Below are 27,045 nucleotides of genomic sequence, written 5' to 3'. Positions count from 1 at the left end.
TTTCTGTTATTGAGATAAACTGGAATTTCTGTTATATTTTAGCCCAAAGTAAGTCCGAATTTTTAAAAGTGAAATACAATTTTAAATTGACCTAGGAAATTCAAATGCAGTCACTGGGCAAAGCGATTGAAAGAAAAACATGAATACTAATGATAAAACTTTATATTTCTGATAAACAATCAAATAATCTTCATTACTAAAATGGTAATAAATAGTTCTAAGCTACAAGAAATTTAGTATATAGTCAAATTTTCCTTCTATTTCTTTCTATTTCTATTAGAAGAATGACATAACTCTTGCTACAGAGAAACATAAAATAGTTCAATTATAGTTGTAATACATGCATTATATATGCATATACACATACAACACACATACCAGAGAAAAAAAGAGACTGATTTGGATTGTTCTGAGGTATCAAACTAAGCTAGATAAGTCATAACAATTAGTGAATAGTTCTTTGTAAACCGGTCTATAACAGACCACAACACTTTTGTGAAAAGGCAATACATTCTAAGCCAAAGTCAGACACAGCATAAGCTTCAAAATAAGCAATAACGTTTAAATAAGCTAGAAGTGAATGGGTTTCTAAACCTAAAATCTGTAGGATTATAAACTAGGAGTATCAAACAAATTACTTGGGTTATTTGCCCACTAAATCAAAATTATTTTGGAGGTTCAAGAAAGACACAGTGTTGTGATACGATCTGTTGTAGGGAATTAAAAAGTCAAATCCCTAAAATATTTAAGGATGGCAGGGACCTAACGGTAATCTAGGCAACCTATCCTGGCTTACAGATGCCAGAGAAGATAGCTAGATTACCTGCCTTCACATAGACAGTGGCAGATTTGGCTAAACCTCCTGAAAATCCTCTCTGTTGTGTTGAAAGTGATGTAGCCACAGTGGCCTTCATTCTGAGAACAGTCAAATACATAATGGCCTCAAGGGCCTTTGCACTGGCTGTTCCCCCTGCCTGGAATTGCTGTCCTTTGATCTTTGCATGGCTGAGCTCTTCTAGTCACTCAGGCATCAGCTTAAAAGTCACTTCTTCATTGGTCTTTTAAGGTACTATTCAGTGACTAACTTGGTGAAGCTTTAGGACACAGTTATCTACCTTTCCTCCTTGATTGAATTATCACCTCTCTATTTCACTCTATCAGACTCTTAGATCTGAATCCTTTATTTGGTCTCAAGTTATTTTTTGAGAATTGAGCTCGATAAACGTTGTGTACTTCTCTCACCTAGTTTAGAACCACTTTACTAAAGTCCATGCCATATCTTCATAAAATTCCTTCCTGTCCCTCTATACAATGCAAGATCCTACATGCATTATACAATACTTCAGCATTGCAGAAATTTAAATTGTAACCTGCATAATTAGATAACAACAGTATTACAAAAATAGATATTTGAGTACAAAATCATTGGGCCATGAGTTTAAAAACTGAACATATTAATTATTCCCAAGCTATTTAACTAAAAGTTTGTCCTCTTTCCATTGATTTGTGATGCAAACTCTGTCATATACAAAGCTACCAAAAATAACGCTGTATTCTATTCCTTGATATCTATGTGAGCATGTCCCGTCCAAACCAAATAATCATTATTTAATACAGCTTTGTATGACTTGACATCTAGCCTTCTTTTCTCCATTTGTTGCTTTACAAAACCGCCATTTGTGCACACTTACTTGTACATTTGAATTTTAGAATCAGTATGCCGTGTTCGCCCATAGATCCTGTCAGGATTTTAGTCAACATTGTGCTGACATGTAGTAGCCCTATAATGTATAGAAGCGATGCATAGCAGGCCATGTAGGAGGCAGGAAATTGAATGGTTAGTAGAGCTGAGGTGGAAATATGATTTGCTTCTTGTTATACGCCACTTAGTACATCTGATTTAATACTATTCATCAAGTATCTTTTTAAAAAAACTTTTAAAACAAAGAGATACATATATTAATCTGGGAATAAATAACTTTTTAAAGATGTACTCTTCCTATTCATGAACACAGCATCACTCAAATTTGATCAAGTTTTCTTATATGTCCTTCAATAATTTTATTAATTTTTCCATAAAAGTTTCATTTGCCATGAAAATGCTATCACTAGTACATTTTGTGTTTGGTTGTTTTTTATATAAAATAATCCTTTCAATGTTTTATTTTTTACTGACTTTGTACTGAGCAATATAAGTGAACTCTTTATTATTTCAATTACTTTCTTTTCCTTTTAATTTCTAATACATCTTATTGAATGTTCATGTCTTGAAACATTGACTAGGAAATCCAAAGCCAATTCCTGACACTAAAGAGAATGTCTTTTAATATTACCATTAAATATAAAGTTTCAGATAGGGTGAATGGGTTTTGGTCGATAACACTTATTTCCCTCTTCTATTTTTCAGTTTAATAAGAGTTTCTATGCTAGAAGTATGCTGAATTTTATTGCACGCTTTTCCACATCTGATGAGAATATCTTTTTTTTTCTTAATTCGTTATTAACAGGGCAACATTCACTGATAGACTTTTTCCCTTTAACCAGTCTTGCATTCCTGGTATTATCTCTCCATGAAAGAAAACGCATACGGCCAATAGCGTATGAAAACCACTCAAATCCAACAGTAGTCAGAAAAATTCATAGAAAACAGTAATTCTCTACCATTTTCATCTTTAAGATTGGCAAAAATATGTACAGTCTGACAATATCCAATATCGGCAAGGGTGTGGAGAAAATGGGTCTCATATACATGACTGGTGAAGCATAAAGATAATCTCTGTTACATGTTGGTTGAGTGCCCAAGGAAGTTGACTGGGCAGTAGATAATCAAATAGAAAGATGCTGTCTCCCATGCCTACTAAACAATTTAATATATTGTCTTTTCTTTCATTTATTTTTTTGAGACAGAGTCTTACTCGGCTGCCCAGGCTGGAGTGCAATGGAGTGATGTCGGCTCACTGAAGCCTTGATTTCCTGGTTCAAGTGATCCTCCCACCACAGTCTCCCAAAGTGCTGGAATTAAAGGCATGAGTCTATACCTGGCAATTTAGTTTGGTTTCTAGTCATCTGAGACTGAACTGAGATAGAGGTTTCTAACAGAGTTATATCTATATTCAGATTTGAAACTATGTGCTGGAAAGTAAAAGTAAAGAAAGAAAAAGAGATATTGATTTTTCCAGATCAAGGATGTGGAAGAATGTCCATTTAATTATTGGGATAATAAAGAGTGAGAGACTAGGGGTAATAGGGGTATCAGTTTTTTGAGGGTTGTTTTCCTTCTTACAATATAAAAGTTAGGTTAAGTGGATATTCAGATAATTTTTTCTAACATTTTTATGTTGATCTTTCGCCAAACAAATGAACAATGATAAGAAAGCCTAATTGGCAGCCTTTGCAAATTCACTAAAAGGACACTGGCATACATTTGCTCACCATGATATACTACACTGTGTTCAACACCTATGCTGTAAAATTTGGTTTTATTATCTAACTCCTTTCTTGGCCCACACGTATATTATCAACGAACTCAATTAATTTTCTAAGTCTTAATGCCCTTATCCTAACTTATGCTGTTTTAAGGATAAAAAAGAGCAAAAAGACTACCTTGAAAGATTTACATCCTATTCCCTATACCATTCCTTTCCCACATACACATAAAGATAATTTTCTCATTCTTCTTACAAGAGTTGTATATAGAGATTGATTCACCCATTCCATCTGTATTTCCTTAATATCTCACTATGTTAACTCCTTGTTCTGACATTTTACTTTAGATAATTTTTCAAATTACTGATACCCTTGGCATTGAGATTTTGATTACATTGTTCATCAAAAATCATCTTTCCTTGCCCCCCTGTCAAATAATATAGCTAATTAAATAATGCCAGAATAAATGTAGATGAGCTACATAGCAATCATGGGGCTAAATTATTTCCAATTGATATTATTATTAACAGAAAAATCCACCTATTTTGCCCTTTAAGAAAATTGTCTCTACATAAAATATAGGAGAAGGGAAAACAGTATTAAATGCAAAGTGGTATTTGAATAACATAAAAGTACACCTGTAATCATTTTCACAACCAAATTTATTCTTCTCTTGGATTAAAAAAAGTATGCATTTATATTCAGGCAGTCTTAAATTAGCTATTTCACATTTCACATTTTGAATGCAGACACATATCCCAGGAAATTTCTATTGGCATTCATTATTCATTGAAAAATCAAATCAAATAAGAATATTCCCAAATTCCCTTTGTTAAGAATAACTGAAGCATTTAAAGGGTCATATACACATTGTTAAAGCATTGGAGGTCATTGCTGCTTACATTCTATAATGAATAATTTTATTTTGGGGCCAAAGACTCTAACTCCTCAAAATGTCTACATTTTCAAATCTACAAAGAAACAGAGGAGTAATTTTCTTCATAAAAGAAGAAATCATTTTTTAAAATACCAAATTTATAAAAAACACATTGTGCAATAACACTGTACTCTTTAATCACTCATTCATTCATCTAAAAATAGTCTCAGGGATCAATTATATGCTAGGTACTGTAGGGAATAAAAATAGAAGTAAAACATGATCCTTTTCCTCTTGGAGCTTATAATGTAACTAATTGGGGGGATAGGGACACACATACATAAATAGTCACAGTATAAGACAGAAAATGGAAATGTTCTAAAGAGAGGAATAAAAGGACTATGAGGATCGAGAGAGAAGAGAGAAAGAGAAAAAAATACACGTAATTAGAGAAGTATTAATATTACAGAGGTGAAGGGGAATCAGTGACGGTGTCAGACATTAGGTAATATTTGCATTGGGCTTGTAAAAGAATTTTCCCCAGTGATGACCAGTTGGACTAGAGCATTAACATATCTCAGAAGAAGGAAATACCTGGTAATTCTTATAATAAGAAATCAACAACAATAACAGATAAACAAGCAGCCTCATTTAAAAAGCACAGCTTTCAAGTACTCAATAAATATTGATTGAATGAGATAATCACTCAGAGGGAAAACAAGTCACTACTAACTATTTTTCTCAAGCTACATTGTGAATCCACAAAGCATGCTGGCCAGAAGTTTGGCTCGGTCTCAGTCTTCTTGAGGCTAGAGAAAATCGTAGCTGACAGTCTTCCCTTGGTTCTCCCACCTACCCACTGATAAAGGCTTCCCCACCCCTCCACAAGGCAGAAGTAAGGGGAGATTAAAATAGCTCCAGAAGACTTCCTGCTCTATTCTAATTGTGCTTTGACTTAGACCAACTGGAATGCTGAGGGAAAACCCCATGAGGTATCAAGCATGTGAGATAATGTGTCAGTCCCTCAAAAATGTTTGTCCAACCTACTCTGTGTATCCACTGTTGTTCCCTATTCCAAAGCATAATGTGTGGGGAAAAATAGCTCTTAGCTGTTTCTCCCTTTTTAAAAAATAGATCTGTCACCTTCATGAAATACTTCCTTATACAGCTATTTTTTTGTAACAATGTGTCAGGAATCTAGCCAGTTGCTAACCCAGCGGACTCTGTATGCTAAATATTTTGTTTGGAAGTTATGATTCTCCAGCCGCCTAACAAAGGTGTGATTTGACCCATGATTTACCTGAATTAAATACCTGGCACGTTGTAGGTACACAGTAAATGCCTGTGTAATGAATACTGTATTTTATACCCCTTTAAAAAGTGTGCAATATTGTGTTTATGAGAAAATGTTCTAAGACTTCTAACTTCAGCTGGCGAAGATATTCTGCTCCCCTTCTTTTGGGTTTCTGAGAAAGAGAAACTGTTCGCTTCACTAAACTACTAGCAATGACTCATACCGCTTGGGTAAGAAATTTTAGCACAATTGACAGTACAGGTGAGATGAGAGACAAAGGTGAACCTTAGGAACAAGGACAGGCAACAAGTTCGAAAAGAGCCTTCATTTCAAGTCAATAATATGAATACAAAAGAGAGGCACACGGTTCATGATTTCTATGAAAAACAGAGAAAATCATGGCTAACAGTCTTTCTCTGGTTCCCTTACCTACCTACTGCTAAATGCTTCCTCATCCTTTCCACAAAGCAGAGGTAACAATATTGAAATAGATCCAGACCATTCCTACTCTATTCTAACCATGCTTCTGTTCTCCTTGACTTAGACCAAATTAAATGTTGAAGGAAAATCTACTTTCTTTTTTTAGAAAGATACCCTTTACAGCTTAGCATACTCAAAAGCTTTCGTAGCTAGCTACGCTAGCTAATACTGCCTCATCAGTCACTTTCTATCTCACTGTCTTATTTTATTTCACCTTAATACTAATTCCTATCTCAAGTAGCTTTATCTATCCATCCATCATTCCACTGAACCACCAACCATGTATCTCCTTGCTTTGTTTAATAGCTGTATCTTCTGTGCTTCTGTGCCATATGGTTGGTTCTTAAATAGTTTTGGGTGAAAAAATGAACAGATAAATGACTCTTTCACCTCAGTTCCCAAATCGTCAAACAATTTCATCTTCCAAAATCTTCAACCTGCTCATTAAAAGAGTGGTCAGGATGCAACATGTTATGTTGTTACTTCAGTTGCTTCCACTTCCACTCTCTGAATTTATATCCATCTTGACTTCTTTCAAGATACATTTCAATTACTGTGTGTTTCTTATTTTTGTCTTTCATTTTGGAAATTCCTAATGGTCAGCAGATTCCTTAGAGCAAGCAAAAACACAAAACATGTTTATCTTTTAAAAACATGGGAGGCTGAGGCAGACGGATCACCTGAGTTCAAGAGTTCAAGACCAGCCTGACCAACATGAAGAAGCCCCATCTTTACTAAAAATACAAATTTAGCCAGGCTTGGTGGCACATGCGTGTAATCCCAGCTACTCAGGAGGCTGAGGCAGGAAAACAGCTTGACCCGGGAGGCGGAGGTTGCAATGAGCCAAGATCACGCCATTGCACTCCAGCCTGGGCAACAAGAGCGAAACCCCATCTCAAAAAGAAAAGAAAATAATATGTTATGAATATTCGGAAGACCTCTATAAGTTATCCATTCTATAGCATTTGGCAAATGTGTAACATAAAATGCATTAACATCCATTTAAACATTTTTATCATTTAGAAACAAAGAGTTAATAGTCAAAAAATATAAAATGCAAATCTAACATTAAAACAGAATTCTAATTTTAGAGCAAAGTAACAATTGCTAAGGTTTGAATTAAGCACACAAAGTAAATTGAGAGAACATTTCTCAAATGTAAAACTGCATATTTTACTGTATATGAGACTTGCTGGGAACATCAAAAGGTAGTAATACCCAAACAACAAGCAGAGGCTTACACTTACTTTTCTCATATGCTGAGAATTTTATCTCATCTATTTAAATCAGTAACTTACATTAGTGCATTATAATGACAGTATCTTTTATAGTTGTATTTTATATATTGTGGTAATAAAGCTAGGAGCATTGGTGTTATTTATTATTAAAAGTCATTCATGATGTATATTTGCCTTTTTCCCATACCTTATGGTTAACCTGTATATTTATTGTGCTTATAATAGTCAATTGTTTTTCATAAACCAATTCTTAAACCCAAGCTTCATGGGATTAAAAAAAAAACTAAATATATTGGAGAAACTGAATAGAATTTAGATTTCTTAGTTTTTAGAAACTGACACACACACACACACACACACACACATATATATATATGTATACATTTAATAATAGTATCATTCTTATGAAGTGAAAAAAGAAAACAGTATGTGTGTGCAATGCCATAGTCACTAGAAGGGTCAACAGCCCCAAGGAGCTCTGTTTATGAGCAATATTAATACCAAACAGAGAGCTTAGCAATGTCTGTTTCTAAAAATAAACCCTGTGTGTCTCTTGTTGTCATCATCAACCAGAGTCGTGTGTGCTCTGAGACAGCATCAAGGCCGCCTCTTTGCCTTTCCATAAGCGTTATACATCATTACCCAGAGCTCTCCCTTTTCTCTCAAAGTGGCAGAGATAAAAAGAATTCTGCAATCACCCTAAGCACACATTTAAACAACATTATTGCCCCTTAAGCAGACAGTTATCATGTTATTTTGGCATCAGGAAGGAATCTGTGGTTTCACTTGAATGTTATTCTTCTTTATTTAAACTACTAGAAATAACCCAAAAATGACAGAATGCTCTTTCTATAAATAATCATTCCAGTGTAGAGTTATATTAGGAGGTAACTCATATGGCATGATAACGCCTAACAAGCTAATCTTAGACCTGCAATGCCATAAGATAGAAATACCGAGGCTAAGAATAACTGACCCAAAGGAGTCAGGCTGCTAAAGAGAGGCACAGACATGTGGACATCTGCAGGTTTTAATGCATTTAATGATCTTCTGAAAGCTTCTTTCCCCTAGGAAGGCAATAAATTATGTCAATCATTAACGTGATAATCAATAACGCTTTTACAATGTATTGATTCCTGAAGATGGCTCAAGATTCTCATAGCAAATAAGATTATAAAAATTACATGTTGGAAAGCAAAGAGTGGGCTTTTGCATAACTGGATTAATAGGTAATTGGTGGATTTTATGCTTAACCCACCTACAGAACACATAATATGCATCCAATACAGTAAAATATAACTCAAGATAAAATAAAATGTAGTATCATGATAATACATATAAACACAGCTATCCAGTTTTCACCTAAAATGTCCAAACTGGACCCAAATTGGACAGATATGTACTCAAAATAAGCAGAAACTGAATTTTGTTAGCTAGATCTTTGTTTTGGCTAGAGAATTTCACATTGCAAGTTAAATTAGGATTTGAGTGGTGATACAGGCTTTTTTACCATTACATTTCAAGGTAAATACCAAGGTGAGCATAATTCAAACATTTTGGTCAAAATAAATGAACCCCATAGTGCTAACATTTCAAAAAATTACTTTCTCTTGCCAAAATACATTAATAATAATTTGCTATTTTGAAGTGGGGCTAACTTTACCCTCATGATCAGTGTATCATGAACACTGGTAAACAGGTGCCAAATGCATCAGGAATGCTGCTTCTGTCCAGAGCATCTGCTCCAAGGAAAAGAGCACTCTCATAGAAGCTTGGTTTCCTTAAGCTCCTCTCAGCGCTGGATAGTGCTAACTTCCTCGAATTTAATTATATGGCACTGAGAACATGAAGTAAGGATCTTCCAGCAAAACTTTCAACATAGTTGCCTATTTGTGCCTTAAATCTCCCAGGATTAAGAAGTCTGCCTAGATATTTGTTTATACATACACAAATGCGTCCACATTTTTGGTACCAAGCAGAATTATCCTATGCTAAATATTTTTTGAGAAAAAGTGGCAGGCTTTTAAACACAACCCTGCCATTTCCTACCTATAGTAACCATCAGTAAATTTGTTATCTCTCTGAATATACTTCCTCAACTGTAAAATACCAATACTGCTGCAACAACTACTGCATTATTAAACTGTGGTAAGGATTAAATGATAAAGTAATACACGGAGAAACTTTTGAAACATTAGCCATTGTGTCAATAATAAGACTGACATAAAAGTTTTTGAAAAAATATGCTTACAATCACTGACCTCTAAAATTGGAACTAGGCGGGGCGCAGTGGCTCATGCCTGTAAACCCAGCAGTTTGGGAGGCCAAGGCGGGCAGATCACTTGAGGTTAGGAGTTCCAAGCCAGCCTGGCCAATATGGCGAAACCCCATCTTTACTAAAAATACAAAAATTAGCCAGCCATGGTGGCACATGCCTGTAATCCCAGCTACTTGGGAGGCTGAGGCAGGAGACTCACTTGAACCAGAAGGTAGAGGTGACAGTGAGCCAAGATCATACCACTGCACTCCTGCCTGGATGACAGAGTGAGACTCTGTCTCAAAAAACAAAACAAAATAAAATAAAATTGGAACGAAGCAACTAGAAGAGGAGTATGACAGATTAAAAAAAAAAGGTGGTGATAACTTTCTTTCTAACATAAAATAAATAGTTTCTAATGTAAAAATCATGTACTTAAAATACACCCTTGAATTTTGATTATGAGCAGATTTCAAAAGCCTCATCAAGAATAAAATTAATTCAGTGCTTAACTCAACAAGAGCTTTTTCTCATTCACCCTACATGGGGCTCCCTGAAAACTTTCTGGGTAAACACGTTTTTACTAAAGCAGGAACTCCCAGGCTATGATGTCATTTAATGAAAACTCAGTTAAATTTACTTATTTTTTGTTTTCTGGATTTTGGGGGGGTTATTTATTTATTTATTATTATTATTATTATTATTTTATATTTTGTTTTTAACATCAAGTTTCAGTTTTTGAAACAACTTCATAGCATTCTCATTTGAACCCAGTTTGGAAATGTCGTGCCTCAGACATTCACCAAACTATACCTCAAGCCAATTGAAAATAACATCCACATGGTTGCAACTGGGTCAATAATGAACATACATTATGAATTTAAAAGTTTCTGATACAAATGGTGGACCATAAGGAGAAGCAGGAAAATAAAGTTGTGGGTATTTCCAACCTTATCAGCATGCAAAAATTTTAATCATAAGCAAATGACTAGTTACACTCTGTGGTTTGGTAAATTTCTTTCTTCCTTAAAAGTGGTTTTCATTGGATTTAATTAATGGGTATTTAAGAAACACTATACACAAAAAGCCCATCACTTATTTTACTACGGAAAAGTTAACATTATGATAATGAATGGAAAATATATTCTTATAAAAACACAAGAAGTACTTATTCTTATATTCATGAATCATAGCAACTTAGAGTAAACCTAAACATAATGCTCTCTGATAACACTTGAAAGCGTAGGTCGTTTAGTATTGTGAAAAATGTTGTATAAATTAAATTTGCTTTGTTCAACTGACTTAATTGAAGAAGAATGGAGCTAGGAACACCAGGCATTTCCTCTTTCTTTGCTTCCTTATTGCCAAATTACTGGGAACAGAAAAGGGGAAAACTGCCAACAGGAAAAGCACCACATATCCCAAGCTAACCACTCACTTCGGCTTCCTTTCAGAACCAGGGGGGACCATGGCACACTGATTTGAGGCAGAGGCCAATATATTTTTTAATTTCTTCTTGAAAGCTTGTTTTCTAAAGTCATTTGCATGAGCTTTTATTTCAATTAAATTATTTTCAAAGCATTCAAATTCAGAAAAAAAATGTTAAAATGTAGTTATCATTCCATATTGTAAAAATTGTTCCTGATTCTTAAAATGCAATATCTGTGACAACCTACTGGCAAAGACATTCTGAGTATTTTTAAGATAATCCTTTCATATATTGAAAACAATTCATATATTATTATATTTCTCAAAAAATGTTTTGTGTGCCTCAAAGCCAACAAGGAATACTCTATTCAAGTTTATAACAAATGCTGGTAAGGCATGAGGCCACAATGTTGACTCTCCTTTCTTCAGAAAATATGATTGCTCGCTTAGAGAGATCCAGTTTCTTCCACAATTACTTCAGTCTCTTTATTAGGGGGCTTCTTCTAATGACAGACAATACTAAGAAAGGCAATGTATTCAATATTAATAAAAAAAAACTTATATTCAATACTAGTAAAAAATACTTACATTAGTATTTAAACAGATATATTATCTTCATGAAAAGAAAATCAACACCCATAGTTCAATTGAAAGGGAAATTATAAACATAGTCCATTTACTTTATTATATTTGTGGAGACTAAAAAGTAAATAAAATTGCAAAGAATAAACTTCTAATCATCAATATACACGTTGTAGCAAATACTGCTAGTGCCTAGCTAACATCTATTCCTCCTGCTTCTTTGTTTTTCCCAATAGAAACTTGAGCAGGTTTAGGTATCCCGCCTTCCCAGCTCAGTCATGGGTCCCACTTCTCTCAAAAACAAGTGAAAGAATAGGCAGGTGATGCTCTTCTGGTCAATATAGTATAAAGGATGATTTGCTGGAGAAGTCTGGGTAAGATTTCTTTCCTTTAAAAGAGACGCCAAGACAGCAGTTTCCCCTCTTTGTCTCCGGAACTTGTCGTGCATAAATAACATGATGCTTGAAACTGCTATGAGTCAACTTGTGACCACTGGAGGATCCAACCTTTGTCTCTGCAATTTGTCATGCATAAATATATATGATGCTTGGAACTGCTACAAGTCAGTTTGTGACCGCTGGAGGATCCAATCTTAGGATCACACCAACCAAGGTTAAGACCAGCAGAGTGGAACTATATGAAGGACCTGAATGCTGCTGCCATTTTTGACTACCTGGTGCTGCCTAACCACCCAACTACTTTATTACATGATAAATGTCCTTCTTGTCCGTCATTTTGACTAGAGTCTTCTTTTATTTGCAGGAGAAAACAACTTAACTAATATACCTACTACTTACGATTAATCACTGTTAGTATTTTGCAATAGTAGCTTTGTGTGGGGGTGTGTAAGAAACACTTCTCATAGAATACATGCCTATTATAAAATTTCATGCTCTGTAAAGAGGAATGATGCTAAAAGAAAAAGCCCCTCCTCTTCACCAAACACAGCAGAGCATCTTTCCTAATTTCTTCCTATCTTTATAAGAATTCTTCAGGAGATGGATGGATAGATTTAAAAAATTAAAAGAATAAGAACATATCACTGATGTTATATTTATTTTAAAACTGAAATTAAACTTAACTGAATTTAAATTTAAATTTAACTGAATTAAGCAGATTTAAAACTGCAGTTGAAGGAACTATAAATGTACTAAATACTTCCTTAACATAAGAGATACTATTTCCAAAAAGACCTCTTTAAGGTTAAATAAACTATTTTTAAAAATCAGTGCTTTGAATCTTTTTTTGTGTGTGTTTCTATTTTAAGCAGCAGGGAGTCTGCCCCTACTCAGAAAGGAAGATATTAGCATTTCTCACATCCTTCCATCTCACCTCTCTCCAACACCTCACACTGGTCAGCTTTATTAACATTTTTACATTCCCCTACTTTATAATATCTGCTTTCTGCCCTATAAACACAATCCAATAGTTGTTTAAATGCATTCAGTGCTCCCTCATTACTCTGATAATGTTTTCTCTACTTCTGAATTTAGTTTTTTGTTTGTTTTAAGTTCATCTCTTCACTGTATGGCTTTCACTGTCAAGCAGCCTCTTTCATGTTTGAGAACTTCTATCTTGTCTAACTATTTTCTTTATATTTTAAAAACATCCAAGTGTCACATTGGGTTGCACTTCTTGTAGAACTTTTGAGACTTTTTTCTTCATTGTCTTCTGATGTTGTTCGTGGCATACATATGATAAGCTTTCTGAGTCTCTTCTTCCCCACCCTCCCACTCCACAGGCTCCACTATAGCTACCAGAACTCCTGAGGAATTATTTACAATTTACCATTTACTAGCCCAATTAGGATATGACTCTGTTGAGCACTTGCATCCAGTTTTCTAAAAGATGGAGAGGTCTTTTAATGTACAGATTTGCTTTCTTCTTTTGTAGTGAAATCACTTTTCTTCATTTGTGCAAAATTATCTTCTGTTTCATTGTTTTGGAATATCAACTTCTGGGACACAATCTTCTTGTTAGATTATCTTTGTCTTTCAAATTTACAGACTTTTCTCTAATTGCATTAACCCAGTTTCCTTTTTCATTCACTCTGATTTTTTTCAAACCTTTCATCTTTATGTGTAAAGATTTTTACCAGGGCCTATTCTGTTTTCTCCTATTTCTAATGAATATTTTTTCTATAATCATTACAATTTTCCATTCTTAATTCATTTCCTGAGATCTGTATCTCCCTTCTCATCTCATTCTCTTGTTTTATCATCTCACCTTTAAGCTTTTCTTTTATAAAATTCATGTTTTTATTAAGGTGCTCTTTGTGGGAAGTAATACTAAGACATCTAATTCCATGGGCTCAATGAGTTGATGTTTTTCTTCTTGGTAGAATCTCTAAGGTTAGTTGGTGAAAGGTACGTCATTCCAAAGAGCTACGGAGCGATCATTCTCCCAATTTAGTATGCTGTGCTGAAGCCTTCATTTCTACTATTTCTCAGTCACAAGAGAAAACATGAACCACCCAAAATGGTGAGGATACCCACTCAGTTTTCTTCTCTTCAGATCTGGGAATCTTAGTGAGAATTCTCAGGAATTGGTCAACTTTCCAGTCAAATTCTAAGACAGCCCAGGAGACAGGTCTCTCTATTATGATCAAAGAACCTCCGCATCCATTTTTTCCTTGGCTGTTAGCCTCTGAGGTATGTTGCATTAGGTTATATCATTTTCTTTGCTCAGTTACTGTTGAATATATTGGGTGACAGGGGTGGAAGGAGTGTTTGTTGGCTGACATGCTATTTTGGGCTCACTTCATTATTTATCAGTAGTGAGAAATTATAAGGCACATTTTAAAATCGCTCACCTCCAAAATTAAAATCATCATTTAGAATATTTTTTGAATTCAGAATTTGGATTTATTTCAGTCTTCTAAGGGGTTTTATTGGACTTTCTTACTTAATGGACATAACCATAATTATGCCTCCTGTGTCATCCTTAGAAATATAAAATACTCATTCTTGTCTCCATTCTCAATGAGCCTATTTATAATTATATTTCTGATTGATACCTATCATCTATCTCAATTGATAACAGACTTGCAAGTGAAGATAACCTGAGTTAGAGAATGGCAAAACAGTAATTATGGGGAATACCAGAAGTGATTCTTGACATGACAGGAACATTTCACAGACTTACATTTTCATAATTAGATTCTGCTTTTCAAGTAGACAGAAGTGACGTGACTACTGAATCTAAAATGTTCCCTTCCCCTCAACACCACACACTAAGGAACAAAAGGATTCAAAAATGGGTGAAGACATATAAAAGAATTTCAGGATTTTGATTTAAATGTTTTTCTTTTATACCCTAAAATAAGAATAGATGGCCAAAATATGAGCTTTCCTTATTGTAAATATATCTTACATTACTTCTGTACAAGCTCTAGGAAATTCCTTCATAATAATTGTTCCAATATTGTCTGGACAGCTCTGCTGCCCAATGTGTTAAGCTACATGCCTGGCAATGGGAGAACACCCCTAATCCTGCCGGCTCCTGCGGAGTGACCTCAGTCAATATTTGTACATGCTTCAGTTTCTGCCACAGTTATCACTTACACTGGCCCACACAAGCCACAAAAGTAGGGATGCACTTGACAAACTGTGTCACTCATACTGAATTCTAAGATTTAATATTATAGAACTTTAAACTAAAATATATTAGTACAATATTACAGAACCTGGTTCTACCAAACATGTTCAGCCTGGCTGAGTCAATGTCAGAAAAACATACAACAATAAAAAAAAACTTGTATTCCAATAGCATATAAAAAGCTCTGAACAAAAACCATCTATATTAGTGCATAATATCTAACATAACTAGAACAACAAATCGGAACTCTAAAGCAATTGCTAAAGAGATTACACAACAGAACCAACGTTTTAAAAATAATCTCAAGAAATCTGCCATTGGGGTTCACTGTTCAATCACATACTGTGCAACTTCTTTGCCTTTATTACATAATGAGACATTTCACAGAACACACACACCCCACTCTTACCTATAGTCATAATCTGCATAGGAAAGATCTCAACTCTTATCAAACCAAGATAACAAAAGAAATAGTTGATTTACAAGATAACTAAGGCAAACTGATTATCAAAACAAACGATCATTTCCCCCATGTGACCTGCAATGTAACTCATCTGGCTTGTTCAGCTGGATAATCTAGAACATGGCATTGAAAACCAGGATCCTAGGTTCATTCACTAAAAACAACAATTATAATAGTGAGTATATGTTTTAAATACATATTGATACATTTGAACCTCACAAGAATGCTAAGAGGCGAGCAGGAGGACATCATTATTCTTCATCTTTGAAGATGAGTAAAAAATCAGTACACAATTGGCTAGTAGTGGAGCTCATGCTAGAATACAGAGTGTTTGACTCCTTGAACAGTGCTCTCTCCCTCCACTCCTCTGCACTGCTACCAGGCATCCTTTCTCTCTTTCAAATCTAAAGACTCTGCTTCTAAGCCTATGAATCACATCCAGACCACTGGTCCAAAAGGGAGCTGAACAAGATTTGTAGCTAAATTAAGACAAACACACCCCTAATTTAGCAGTTAACTCAAAGGACAAACCCTACTGATAGGAGTTCACCGGCATCGCCATCTGTTCCCTAGCCCTACAGCAGTGGATCGCAGTTTGCTGAAGGTTAAAATAGGTGGGGAGATTTTAAAAACCTCAATCCCCACGCTGTTCCCCACACCAATTAAATCAGACATTCTGGGAGTGGAATCTAGGTATCATATTTTGTAAAGTGCTTCTGGTGAGTACAACTTTGAGAGCCAGTGCCTCACAGGAAGTATACAATAAAGACTAGGTGAATTAAATTTAAGAACACAGATGAAATATATGGCATGTTAGGAAGGGTACAATTGTTTTATGGTTCAAATTTTAAAATAAATAGAACTTAGTGATTATGTATTTATAGCAGACAGGTTTTGGGAGTCGAGGTTAACCCATATTACCTTTCATTTAATAGCTAGCTGGTGCTTAAATGTTGCTTCTTGTAGAACTGGCAAAAGCATGGACAGCCTGAAGCACTTCCCTGTCTGAAAATCTTGTTGCTTTGTACACAAACCATTAAATGCTAGGAAAATAACAATCTCTACTGAAATGGGTATAAAGTTGTATGTGATTATCAAAGATGTGGAGAAAAAAGCAAAGCTTGCAAACACCTGTAGCCAGACTTAGCGTCAGCAGACACTTGCTACTTGGAAGGCATGTATGTTTCTACCACACGAAAAAAAAATCGAACTTGTAACACAGAAGTGAGGACGAAAAGGATAAAGCATAGTGCTGAAAAGATTTCTAAACTAGTTATTTTCAAAGAGTTCATCCATATTTTTAAAAATAAAATGCTAAGTTAAATGACCAGTCCCATTAGAGACATACTTGTTAAACCCTCCTGGAGCCCTTGTCAGTTTTGCATCTATAAGAATAAACTGTACCGAAATTCTGGTAGGTTTGCTTTTGTTAAGCAGGCACTATTCATTAACATAATTCCTGTCACTTAAGTGTATAAATACCAAATTGTGCAAAAGTGATATTGTATTCTGATTCCATGAAAAGATGGGGTCAACAGAAGGATCTTAAAATCATCATAACTAACCAAGGTTTAAAGAAAACTAGCTTTAAACATAGATCCACATATGGGAAGGTGTATTAACACCAAAACAGACATCATGCCAACCTGTGGAATATTTCTTTCACACCTAGCTCTACAAAGTAAACACTGCTTTATGTGGCATTCTTATCATGGAAACCTAGGCGGTGATCTATAATTACGATTAAGCCCACATAGGAGGTGGGATCTGAGTGAGAACTTCAAGCCAATTTTAGGTTGAATCATTCAGAAGAGGACAGAAACAAAGAGTTCCCAAAGCTTTAGGAAATAGCCAAAGGAAATAAATATGAAAGGCAATAATTACAAGTAAGTGATATTGCCTGGAGAGTATGTTCATTTAGTAAGTATAAATTGACAAGGCTGACAAGCTCCATCTCCCACCAGCTCATCTCCCTGAGAAACTAGAAATTAGAATCTGTTCCTATTATCCTTTAAAATGCTGCACCTGCTTTTAACACATTTACATGTGTGTTATGCCATCACATCTGCCTGACAATGCTAGACTTCCCACATGTTTTTGAAGAAAATTAAAATAAGCATCTGCTAATGACAATTTTATTTCATCCTAAACAGTTTCATTTGGGGCTGATGAGAAAAAGCCACATAATGGAAAAAAGAAAACTACCTTTATAACTCTGTAGCAAACACATTTTAGAAGGTAGGTCTATAAATAGATGTGCTTCTTTAGCACACAGTAAATATAAAATCGTCAGGTTAGCGGGGCTGCAGTTTAAACTGAAGCCCCAATATGAACTTACCTGATTTTTAAAGTCCTATTAGAATAGGCTTACAATCAGTACAGATCTCCTTTTTCTAGTTGCATAGTAAAGGCAAAACACCCCCAACTACATTTTACTTATCTCAGTCTCATCTTTCATCAGAAGCAATAGTTTGCAATTTCATTCAGAAGCTGCTGTCCCTAAGCAGACTGAATATGCACAGAAACAGTAATGGAAGGGATCTAAGTTAAACCCTACAGACGCACCAAGAAAATAGCAACATCAACATGAAAAAGCAGCAATTTCCTTAAGAGAGGTGCTTTTCTTAGCTGCATTTCCCAAGCCAGCCCCTTTTCAAACCTAAATCGTCTCAGTTATGAAAGAGGATCTTACCTGAGCTGATCATACTGTGCATTCTTTGCTGAGCCAAGAGCTGCTCTCGTCCAGCCACCCCATCTGAGGAAAAACAGGAGTCACTCTCGTAAATTGTCTGCAGCATATTCCAGTCACTCTTACTTCAGCTACATGAAACATTCATCACTGCTCAGTGCACCGGCCCCAGGAGCTACCCTCGCTGGTTCTCCCTCCTCCCTGAGGAGAAGCAGCAGAGGATCAACTTCAACAATGATTTCCTTTCTGCTCAAATGGGCATCCACTTTTAAAAAGACCTGGACACTTTTCCCATGTTACCAACCTGTGTGCAAAGCAGAAAGGACAGAGTGGATGCTACAGCTCTCTGGAGTTTAGGTTATCCCGGAAACTACAAGCAGGTGGGAAACAGGAACGTGCTTCGGGGTTATTTCTTTGTCAGAATAAGTAGAAAATTATTAAGTCTACCCACGAGAAAAAGAAACCAATTAAACCTGGCTTAGAGTTCTTCAGGCTGCTAGGGTTTTGTTGCAAAAACCCTCAGTCCTGCAAGTGGCTCCAGCCGGTGCCCTTCTCCTATCTGTGTCTGTGCCTCTCTTCCCCCTTTCTCAGTCTCTCTCAGCTCAAGTTGGCTAAAGCGAGTGATAATCCATTTGCATATGAATCAACAACAGCATGGCCCACAGGCACAGAAATAGAACAATGGTCGGCCTGAGCCAAAAATAGGTCAAGCATGGCCGAGTGATTGGAGCCTGCATTAATGCATTTAAAAATACCCCAGCAAACCCAGCTGTCCAGCCTCTATCTTTCAAACCATAATTCTCTATTGCAGGGCCTTAAAAGCAATTAACTCTTTCCTCCCTCGAAGCTTGCTTTACACACTGTGTTTCCATACTGGCGATTCGCTTCCAAAGAAAGGAAGGCAAGAAAAAAAATTAAGAATCATAATTCTAAGAGGGCAAATGCACATACATTTCATTTCATTTTATTTTTGTAGTATGTGTTTTTGGAAGAGAGAGGAGAGAAGTGCAGAGCTCTGTATTGGTTCTAAAATAATACTGGAAGCTTTTGCTCATAATGTGGTTTCTGCCTCACCCACGCACAGCAATCCTGGTGTTCTATTTTTGTTGCCTGTTTCTCAGGCTACACTGCAGTTGGCTGTAGCACTAGAAGCTTTTCTGCCTTCTAGTTTCAGGACTAACAGGAGATTTAGTAGAGGTAGTTTTGGAAAACAAGCACACCCCAGAATAAAATTTGTATGAAGGACAGGCTTGATTTTTCACTTGCTATTGATGCAAGACAATTGTCCATTTCACAAATCCTATTGTATCTTAGTACCACCTATGAATTTTATTGCATCCATCCAGTTAGTACTATATCTACAAACAAAACAAAACACAAAACACAAAACCATGGCTTATATGTGAAAATTTCCCCTCAGCCTCTCAGGTTAAATTCAATTTACTTGCAAAAGGAAAAGAAAGTACTCTGATTTCTTATGGATACAGAATTTCTGAGCATACACACCTGTTGATGGATAAATCAATATGGTTAGTACCCAACTATGACTGTTCTGCGTTCAACTACGCATTGGTTGCCTGAAATATGGGCCTCCTAACTTTTCTGTAGAAATAGCATTTATGATAGTCAATAGATTACCAGACACATTGTGGCATTCAGCTATACAGTACAGTAGATAGTATCAGAGTTTTATAGTCTCTGGTGCACATTTATATCATTTCTATATAAGAGATAAATTTTACATTCCAAAGAGGGATCCTAGCATCTTGTCACTTTCAAGAGCAAACCCAAAAGTGATAATCTACTAGTCATGGAAGCTCTTTTCTCTTTTCTAAACTAAATCAGCAAGGAAAATGTAATTCTAAGGCATCAGAAGCAACAGGGAAAGAGAGGAAAAAGCAGATTATTTCAAGATTCCCAGAATAATCCGATGGAAGAGGGATCTTAGTCAATTCCAGAGTATGAAGTCAGAGGGGGCAAACAAGGGGACACAGAGTTTTGATGAAAGGAAAGAAATAAGTATGTTAAATCATTCATCAAATAAGGTACTGCTGAGTTCCTCTTCTTTTACAGATTAATTTCTACTGAATACTTCTTGAAAAATTGTATTTGGATATATGTTACAATTTTTTAAAAATATATATTCCAAACTGCAGTGGATTTAAACTACACAACAAAATCTTATGTTCCTGTCAGTGGAAAACAAACAACCAACCAAAAAACAATGATCTGATTCCATCTGATATTACAAATAAACTTTTGGTTTCTAAATTTATGTGTAAAATTCAAAGGATAGAAACAGTGTGGACCTAACAATTTTCCTTCAGGATGATGTATTGAAGTGGTGACTATCTTCACATTTTAGACCCGGGAGGAAGTTTAGAGATAGTCAATTGTAGTTTTCAAACTCTGCCTTATGACATAGAATACCTGGAGTTGCCTAAGGTTCCTCAAAAAAAGGTTCTCCATGGAACCAGGGGAGTTCCGCTTTTCCCTGTTTACATTTGGAGATTTAAGATTTCTTTTGAAGAACTTTTTTTTTTTTTATTCTACAAAACATTTATTTAAAGAACATTTTTTAAATTGAGGTATATTTGACAAATCAAGATTCTTTATATTTCAGGTGTACAATCTGATGATTTGATATACCTATACCTTGTGAAATAATTACCATAATCAAGTTATAAATCCATCATCTCAGCTTGTTACCACTTTTTTTTGTGGTGAGATCAGAACAAGAACTTCTTATATTAAGAAAAACAATAACTGAAATTTACTCATGAGGAAACTAAGAAGACTTGATTACAAAAGAACTCACTATTGGAGTCAGGCTTTAAAGAGAGTTGCTTAAGGAAATACAGGTAATTAATAACTAACCATAAAAGTCTAGCATTTGTTTTATCCAGTCTCACCATCTTGTCCTTTACCAACATAATACAAATCATTATCTGAGATATTCCAAATAAAATTTAATATGATCTACTCATGAAAAATGGACGCACTGTCTGTTTCAGAGTGATTTTAAGAGAATACAAAATTTATGATGAACATACAAAAGGGATACATACATAATCACAATAGTGATATAATATGCCTATGCATCTTTTGTCTTTTAAGTTTAAATTACATCTTCAAACCACAATTGATTAAAAAAAAAAAGATCTCTCAGTTTTCATAATAATAAGAAACAGAATACAACTCCAGAAAACTGAGTTCGTAATTATCCTAGTTATTAAAGGTTCCAGGAAAGGGCATTCCACACAAAATACTGCAAATAATGTGTCTTCTTCATTTTGACCATTATTTAACATGGTTTATTTACATTTCATCCCTGCATTCTTGCAGTACGTTTTTCCATTAGCCATCTTCTCTTTTATTTAACTCTTGATAATGAAAAAATATTTTAGAGTGAAAAGACATTGGATACTTACACAAAACCCACTTGTTTCTGAGAAGAAAAATAAGTATCATCAAAACAACCATCAACTATATTGATTACTATATTTCCAGTCTTAAGAATGTTGAGTTACTTCTTCTCACATCATCTCAGTAATGTTAGTAAAGAAACGTGACTCAGTTTCTTTTGGGGTATTTATAAAACTACATTTTACTAATTTTGGGGGAAAAGATACATGTTCTATTACAAGAACTATAACAAGCTAATACAAATGTCAGGTTAGGACAGATGGGTAGTTTAAAAAGTTTCAATATAATAAATTCAAATTCAATTAAATAAGCATTTATTAGAAACTAATTCAAATATTATATTTTATATACATATAGGTCAAAGATAAAGGAAAAAAATATAACAAGGGCCAAAAACCCCAGGTTCTCAATTTAATAGTAAATGAGAATGGGAATTAAATCCTAATGTAAAATGTTATTTCAAAGTTATCATAATCCCATTTCTTTTTATGCAGACATATAGGCAAAAAAAAAAAGTATTAAAAAACCTGTATATCACCAAAATATTTTCAGAAATATCCTCAGACCTCTAGTTCACAATGACCTTTTCTAAAATGGATTTGGATCATAATCCTGAAAGACACAATCCCACATGCAATAATCCTGAAGGCTGAAATCTGAAAAAGATACAAAATCCCTAGGGTCTAAATCCCTTAGGTCTAAAATCTCTAATGTCCACAATCCTGAAAATGACAATCTCGAAATATTAAAATCTCGAATATGAAATCTTGAAAGCTGAATTCTGGGAAAGGGATTAGTTTTTGGTCATACGCAGGATCATTACATTATGTTAGTTGCATCATGTTAGGCGGTTGTTGCAGTCTTGACTTGGAAATTAGGTATGATTAGGGAGATACTTAAGGGAGCTAAGTTGACAAGGAGTTGACCTGTGGATTCAACTTTAGATGTCACTGGATTAAATACTTAAAACCTATTAAAGCATTTTTTGGGTATGTCTGTGAGGGTGCTTCCAGATGACATTAGTGTGTGAGTTTGAGTGGATGAGGTGAAGAAGACCTGCCCTCAATGTTAGCAGGCACCATGCGATCTGCCGGGGGCCCACATAGAACACACACAGGAGGGGAACTGGTTTCTCTGTGAGAACTAGGGCAGACTTCTCTTCCAATGCCTCGGACATCAGAAATTTGACTCCACCAGAAGTGCATTACCACAACATTGACTTTGCATATAAGCATTGTCTCTGTGCCCAAACATGTTGAAATTTCTTCAATAAAGAAAGAAAGATTTTTTATGTCTGCGTTTGTGAAAGAAAATTTATCAGGATCTCGGTTCCTTGGGTAACTACATACGTGTTGATGACCCACTGCATTTTTTGATCCATCTTGCCAAAAAGCTTAGCTTGTTCATCAGGATTTCAGATGACTACAGTTATATAAAGCTAGGTGCACACAATTATCAACCACAGTGATATGCATTTATACATTTCCATTTGTGACCTATTTCTTTATAAATACAGTTTGTCTGCATAACTGTTATACTGGAGTGACTGTTGCTAGTGTAACTGAGTGGTTTTGCTTGTAAAAATACGTGCTAGTTTTCCTATTTTATTGTGTACAGTGTATTGTTTTGTTTTCATTTTCTCAAATAAACCCCTTTTAAAATGTAAATACATATAAAGAATGTTTTATTATTTTTTCCAGAATTATATTTTCATCCTTTGGGATTTCAACACTTGACATTATGGAGTTCAAGTTGTGTTTTTCTGGATTATAATACGCTTTCCTCTAAAATCAATCTCAGTTGATAACTGGAAACAAGCAAAGGAGGTAGTGTAACCCAATTTATTCTAGCACAATGATATATCCTCAGTTCATCTGTAATCAAGCAGAGACTTTTCATGTATTAACAAACCCTATGATTCTGGAATCTAAATGAAGTAAGATTTAAAACTTAATTACCTCAAATACTGAATTTGTGCTCTACAATTTTCGTCTGCTACAAATTACTCACCAATAACTGGTGTTCCTCCAGTCACTCACTCACTCACTCACTCACTCACTCACTCACTCACTCATTGATGTGACCTCTTCTCCCAACCTCACATTCCTCAAACTATTGTTACAGCAATAAAACTATATGCATTTGTCTGCAGTCAGGGAGCTTGACTCCCTTAGACTTCCAAGGAATGGGATGGAGGTGAAAGTACAGTGTACTAATTTTTGTTCCAACTGAAGACCTTATTTACCAGAATTTTCTGTTTCTTAGAGGAACAGCATCAATTCTATGTGAATAAAGGATACTCAATTAACAAGTGATTTCTCCCCACTTAGAAAGCCTAATTAGATAACAAATGGTCTTCTGAGAAAATCTTCCTCATCTGAGGAAAGATTTTACAGCAAGCAAAGGGTCTGAGAAATCATGTTGGCATTGAAATTTCAGGGAGACTGTTACATGTGAAAGCAAAACAAATCAACGTCAACAAAAACTTTAGAATCATTGACCTTGCAATGATTGACAATAACTCTTCCCTTCAAATGGAATGTGTTGAGCCAAGATGTATCCTATTTTTAGAAGATTACAGAGGATCAAAATCACCTGGAAACTTGCTAGAAGTGCAATTTATTGGTCCCTACCCCAGAACAAAGTCAGAATCTCTGGAAGCAATCTGTATTTTAACCAGCCCTCCAAGTAATTCTGATACACAATAAAGTTTGAGAACCATAAGGTGAGATCATCCTTTCAAAAGCAGGAATTACATAGCAAAAATATAAAAGAATAAAGTATCTTTTGGTGTGATTTCAAATTAGCCAATATTTTAGAAAACAATTTTTTAAATGAAAATAATTAGTCTAGGTAAGGCTAGGTAAGAACAAGGCTATTAATATTCAGAGTACGAAAGACTAAGGTGGATTGTTCAGAAATGGATTCCCTAGCTTGCAAATGAGAGCAGCATTGTACTCTTAAGGTGATGGGCATATGTGCATAGCTTTTCCCTGCTCAGCCACTTTGTTCCAGGTTCTATTTTTCCTGAGTGTTTTCCAGTTGCACATCAGCCCCTCTCTGCAGCGCTCAAGGCAGCCAGCACAGGAGGAGAAATCAATATGGCCCTGTGCAGTCCTGTAATTAAAGATAAGTAAAACTTAATGGTCTTTTGATAGAATCAAGGGAAGTTTATTTTTTCTATGGAAGTGAATTATTTCATATATTGAATATCAACTATTTCACAGCCACAGTGCAAGCCCTGAAGATACAAATGTATACAAGAATGACACAAGCTCTACTTTCATGGAATTTTCAGTTTTAGAAGCAATGCAACCAAGGTGATTACTATAGAGTTTGATAAGAAAGTCTGTAACTAAATTTTGTTCAAATCTTCCCTGAATTTCAATTTATAACCATGGATTCAAAATAATAAAGTTTTCAGGATTGTTATGAGGATGACAGAGAATTATATAATACCTGGCAAATAGGTATTCAATAAATACTAGCTATTATTACTATAACTGGTTATAAAAAATATCCTTCTATGGACCTTTAATTCATGATTATTAAAATGTTAAAGAGCTGTTACTCATCTATTTTTCTAAGAAATTGTATAAAGTCTAAAGAAAGTTATATAATTGATTAAATGTTGCATTATTTACTCAGAGCTATAAAAAGTTTCATGCATCAACTTGAAAAAATAGTCCATTTTGCTTTCTGCTGTATCACCAGAGCTTAGCGTAATGTCTGACACATACTATGTCACTCAATAAATATTTATACAATGAATAAATGATTCCTTCTTTAGATGAATGTATTAAGTGACTACTGATCTTGAGTAAATTATTAATATACTATTCAACCTCTAATATTTCGCTGTAGTTTCTTATTAGAATATTAATTTAATAACAAAAAAGAAACTATAATTAAAAGCTAAGTTTATAACTGAATAAAGAATCTCATTGAAAGCAAGTGCAGTTTAACTGTACTTTCACTTTTTGCATTTCCTTTGCCTTGTTGTTGTCCCACAACATAGACCAACCAGTGAAAAACACTAGGCATCAGACTGTAATAGAAATGATCTCAATGTGACCATCATTATCTAGTACAATTTGAATGAACAAAGTATTAAAATATCTTTCTTGTGAGGCATTTATAGCAGATATCAGCACTAAGAAATTAATATAAAAATGGATTTGTAACTCTGCTTTACAGTAATGAATTTAGTTTACCCTGCAGTCATGACAGAGCTTCCAGAAAACTCTGGTTATCAGCTGCATTGGCTAATGTCTGCATGCTCTATCTTTAACCCATGAATTTCACTGAATACACCATTTCCACTCAAAATTCTAGAAGAAATATATTACAGCTTCAGACCCAACTTTGCCTCCCTTCAAAGGTCACTTGAGAAACTTATAACACAATTTTTATACTTTGTATAAACAGTATTTCTGCCACCCTAAAACTAATGTTTCACATAAGAAAACTAGGCAACTTAACACAATTTTGCGTTAGTATACGTACTACATATGCCTGAATGTATCAGTACACATCAACTAGGAATCCCTGCTTTTCCTTTAAGTGGCACGTAATGGTTCTCGGTGACAATGAAGCACTATTTTCTTTATTTAACAGTGTCTACTTTGAAATGCAAGTTAACACTGACTAATCCATCCTATGTTGACAGAGCTATGTATATACAAGGTGTTCACAGGATCAGAAACTTAATGGAAAACTCTGTTTCAAGAAAACAGTATTTTTAGCTAGAGGGCTATGAAAGTAAAAAAATTCTAGAAGTCCAGTTAAGAAGGATTAGCATTCTGATCTTCACTACTTGGTATTAATCAAAAGTTTATTTTATTCCACAAAATAAGTCTCCTTCTTACGTAGCTGCATATTTTATATTTATCAACTTGGAAATTCTGAACACCAAAAATTCTGTCATGTGTAGCATCTGAATATATACTATATTTGAGAGCTGTGATAAGACTAAGTTTCTACTTGCTAACATAATTGTAGCAGATACCAAAAGTCAACCCAGAGTTTTTACATCATTTCTTATTACAAAGGTCAAGTTGATATGTGCCATACCACACCATGACCTATAACCAAGTTAAATCAAGAGGATTTTAGAAAGCTTGCCTCTGAAAATAGCAACAACTTTTGGTTAATGTTGCAATTCAATTCTGACTTCATAATTCAATCTAGTTGGGTGTGAACTATTGAATTTAAGGAATAGCAAGCACCTAAAACATATTTTACTTATGTTTCGACAGATTGAGAGTATTTATAGCAACGGCATATAA

At 34.9% G+C, this 27,045-nt stretch overlaps 1 protein-coding gene across 20 annotated transcripts in view; it reads right to left on the bottom strand.

Annotated features, from left to right (window-relative positions):
- Nucleotides 1–27,045, bottom strand: part of HDAC9 (histone deacetylase 9) — a 941,976-nt gene that overhangs the window by 499,161 nt on the left and 415,770 nt on the right. For 9 of the 20 annotated variants that reach the window (XM_017890061.1, XM_017890068.1, XM_017890066.1 and 6 more), the window contains exon 3: nucleotides 18,335–18,397. In XM_017890061.1, coding sequence (XP_017745550.1) covers nucleotides 18,335–18,397 — 63 coding nt within the window. Of the gene's footprint in view, nucleotides 1–18,334; nucleotides 18,398–18,635; nucleotides 19,015–27,045 lie in introns of those variants that run through there. The other 11 variants (XM_017890064.1, XM_017890072.1, XM_017890079.1 and 8 more) reach the window with 4 other exon arrangements.

Source organism: Rhinopithecus bieti, unplaced genomic scaffold (genome assembly GCF_001698545.2).
Source record: "Rhinopithecus bieti isolate Rb0 unplaced genomic scaffold, ASM169854v2 scaffold_19861, whole genome shotgun sequence".
Taxonomy (NCBI): Eukaryota; Metazoa; Chordata; class Mammalia; order Primates; family Cercopithecidae; genus Rhinopithecus; species Rhinopithecus bieti.
This window is presented reverse-complemented; position numbering and strand designations above follow the sequence as displayed.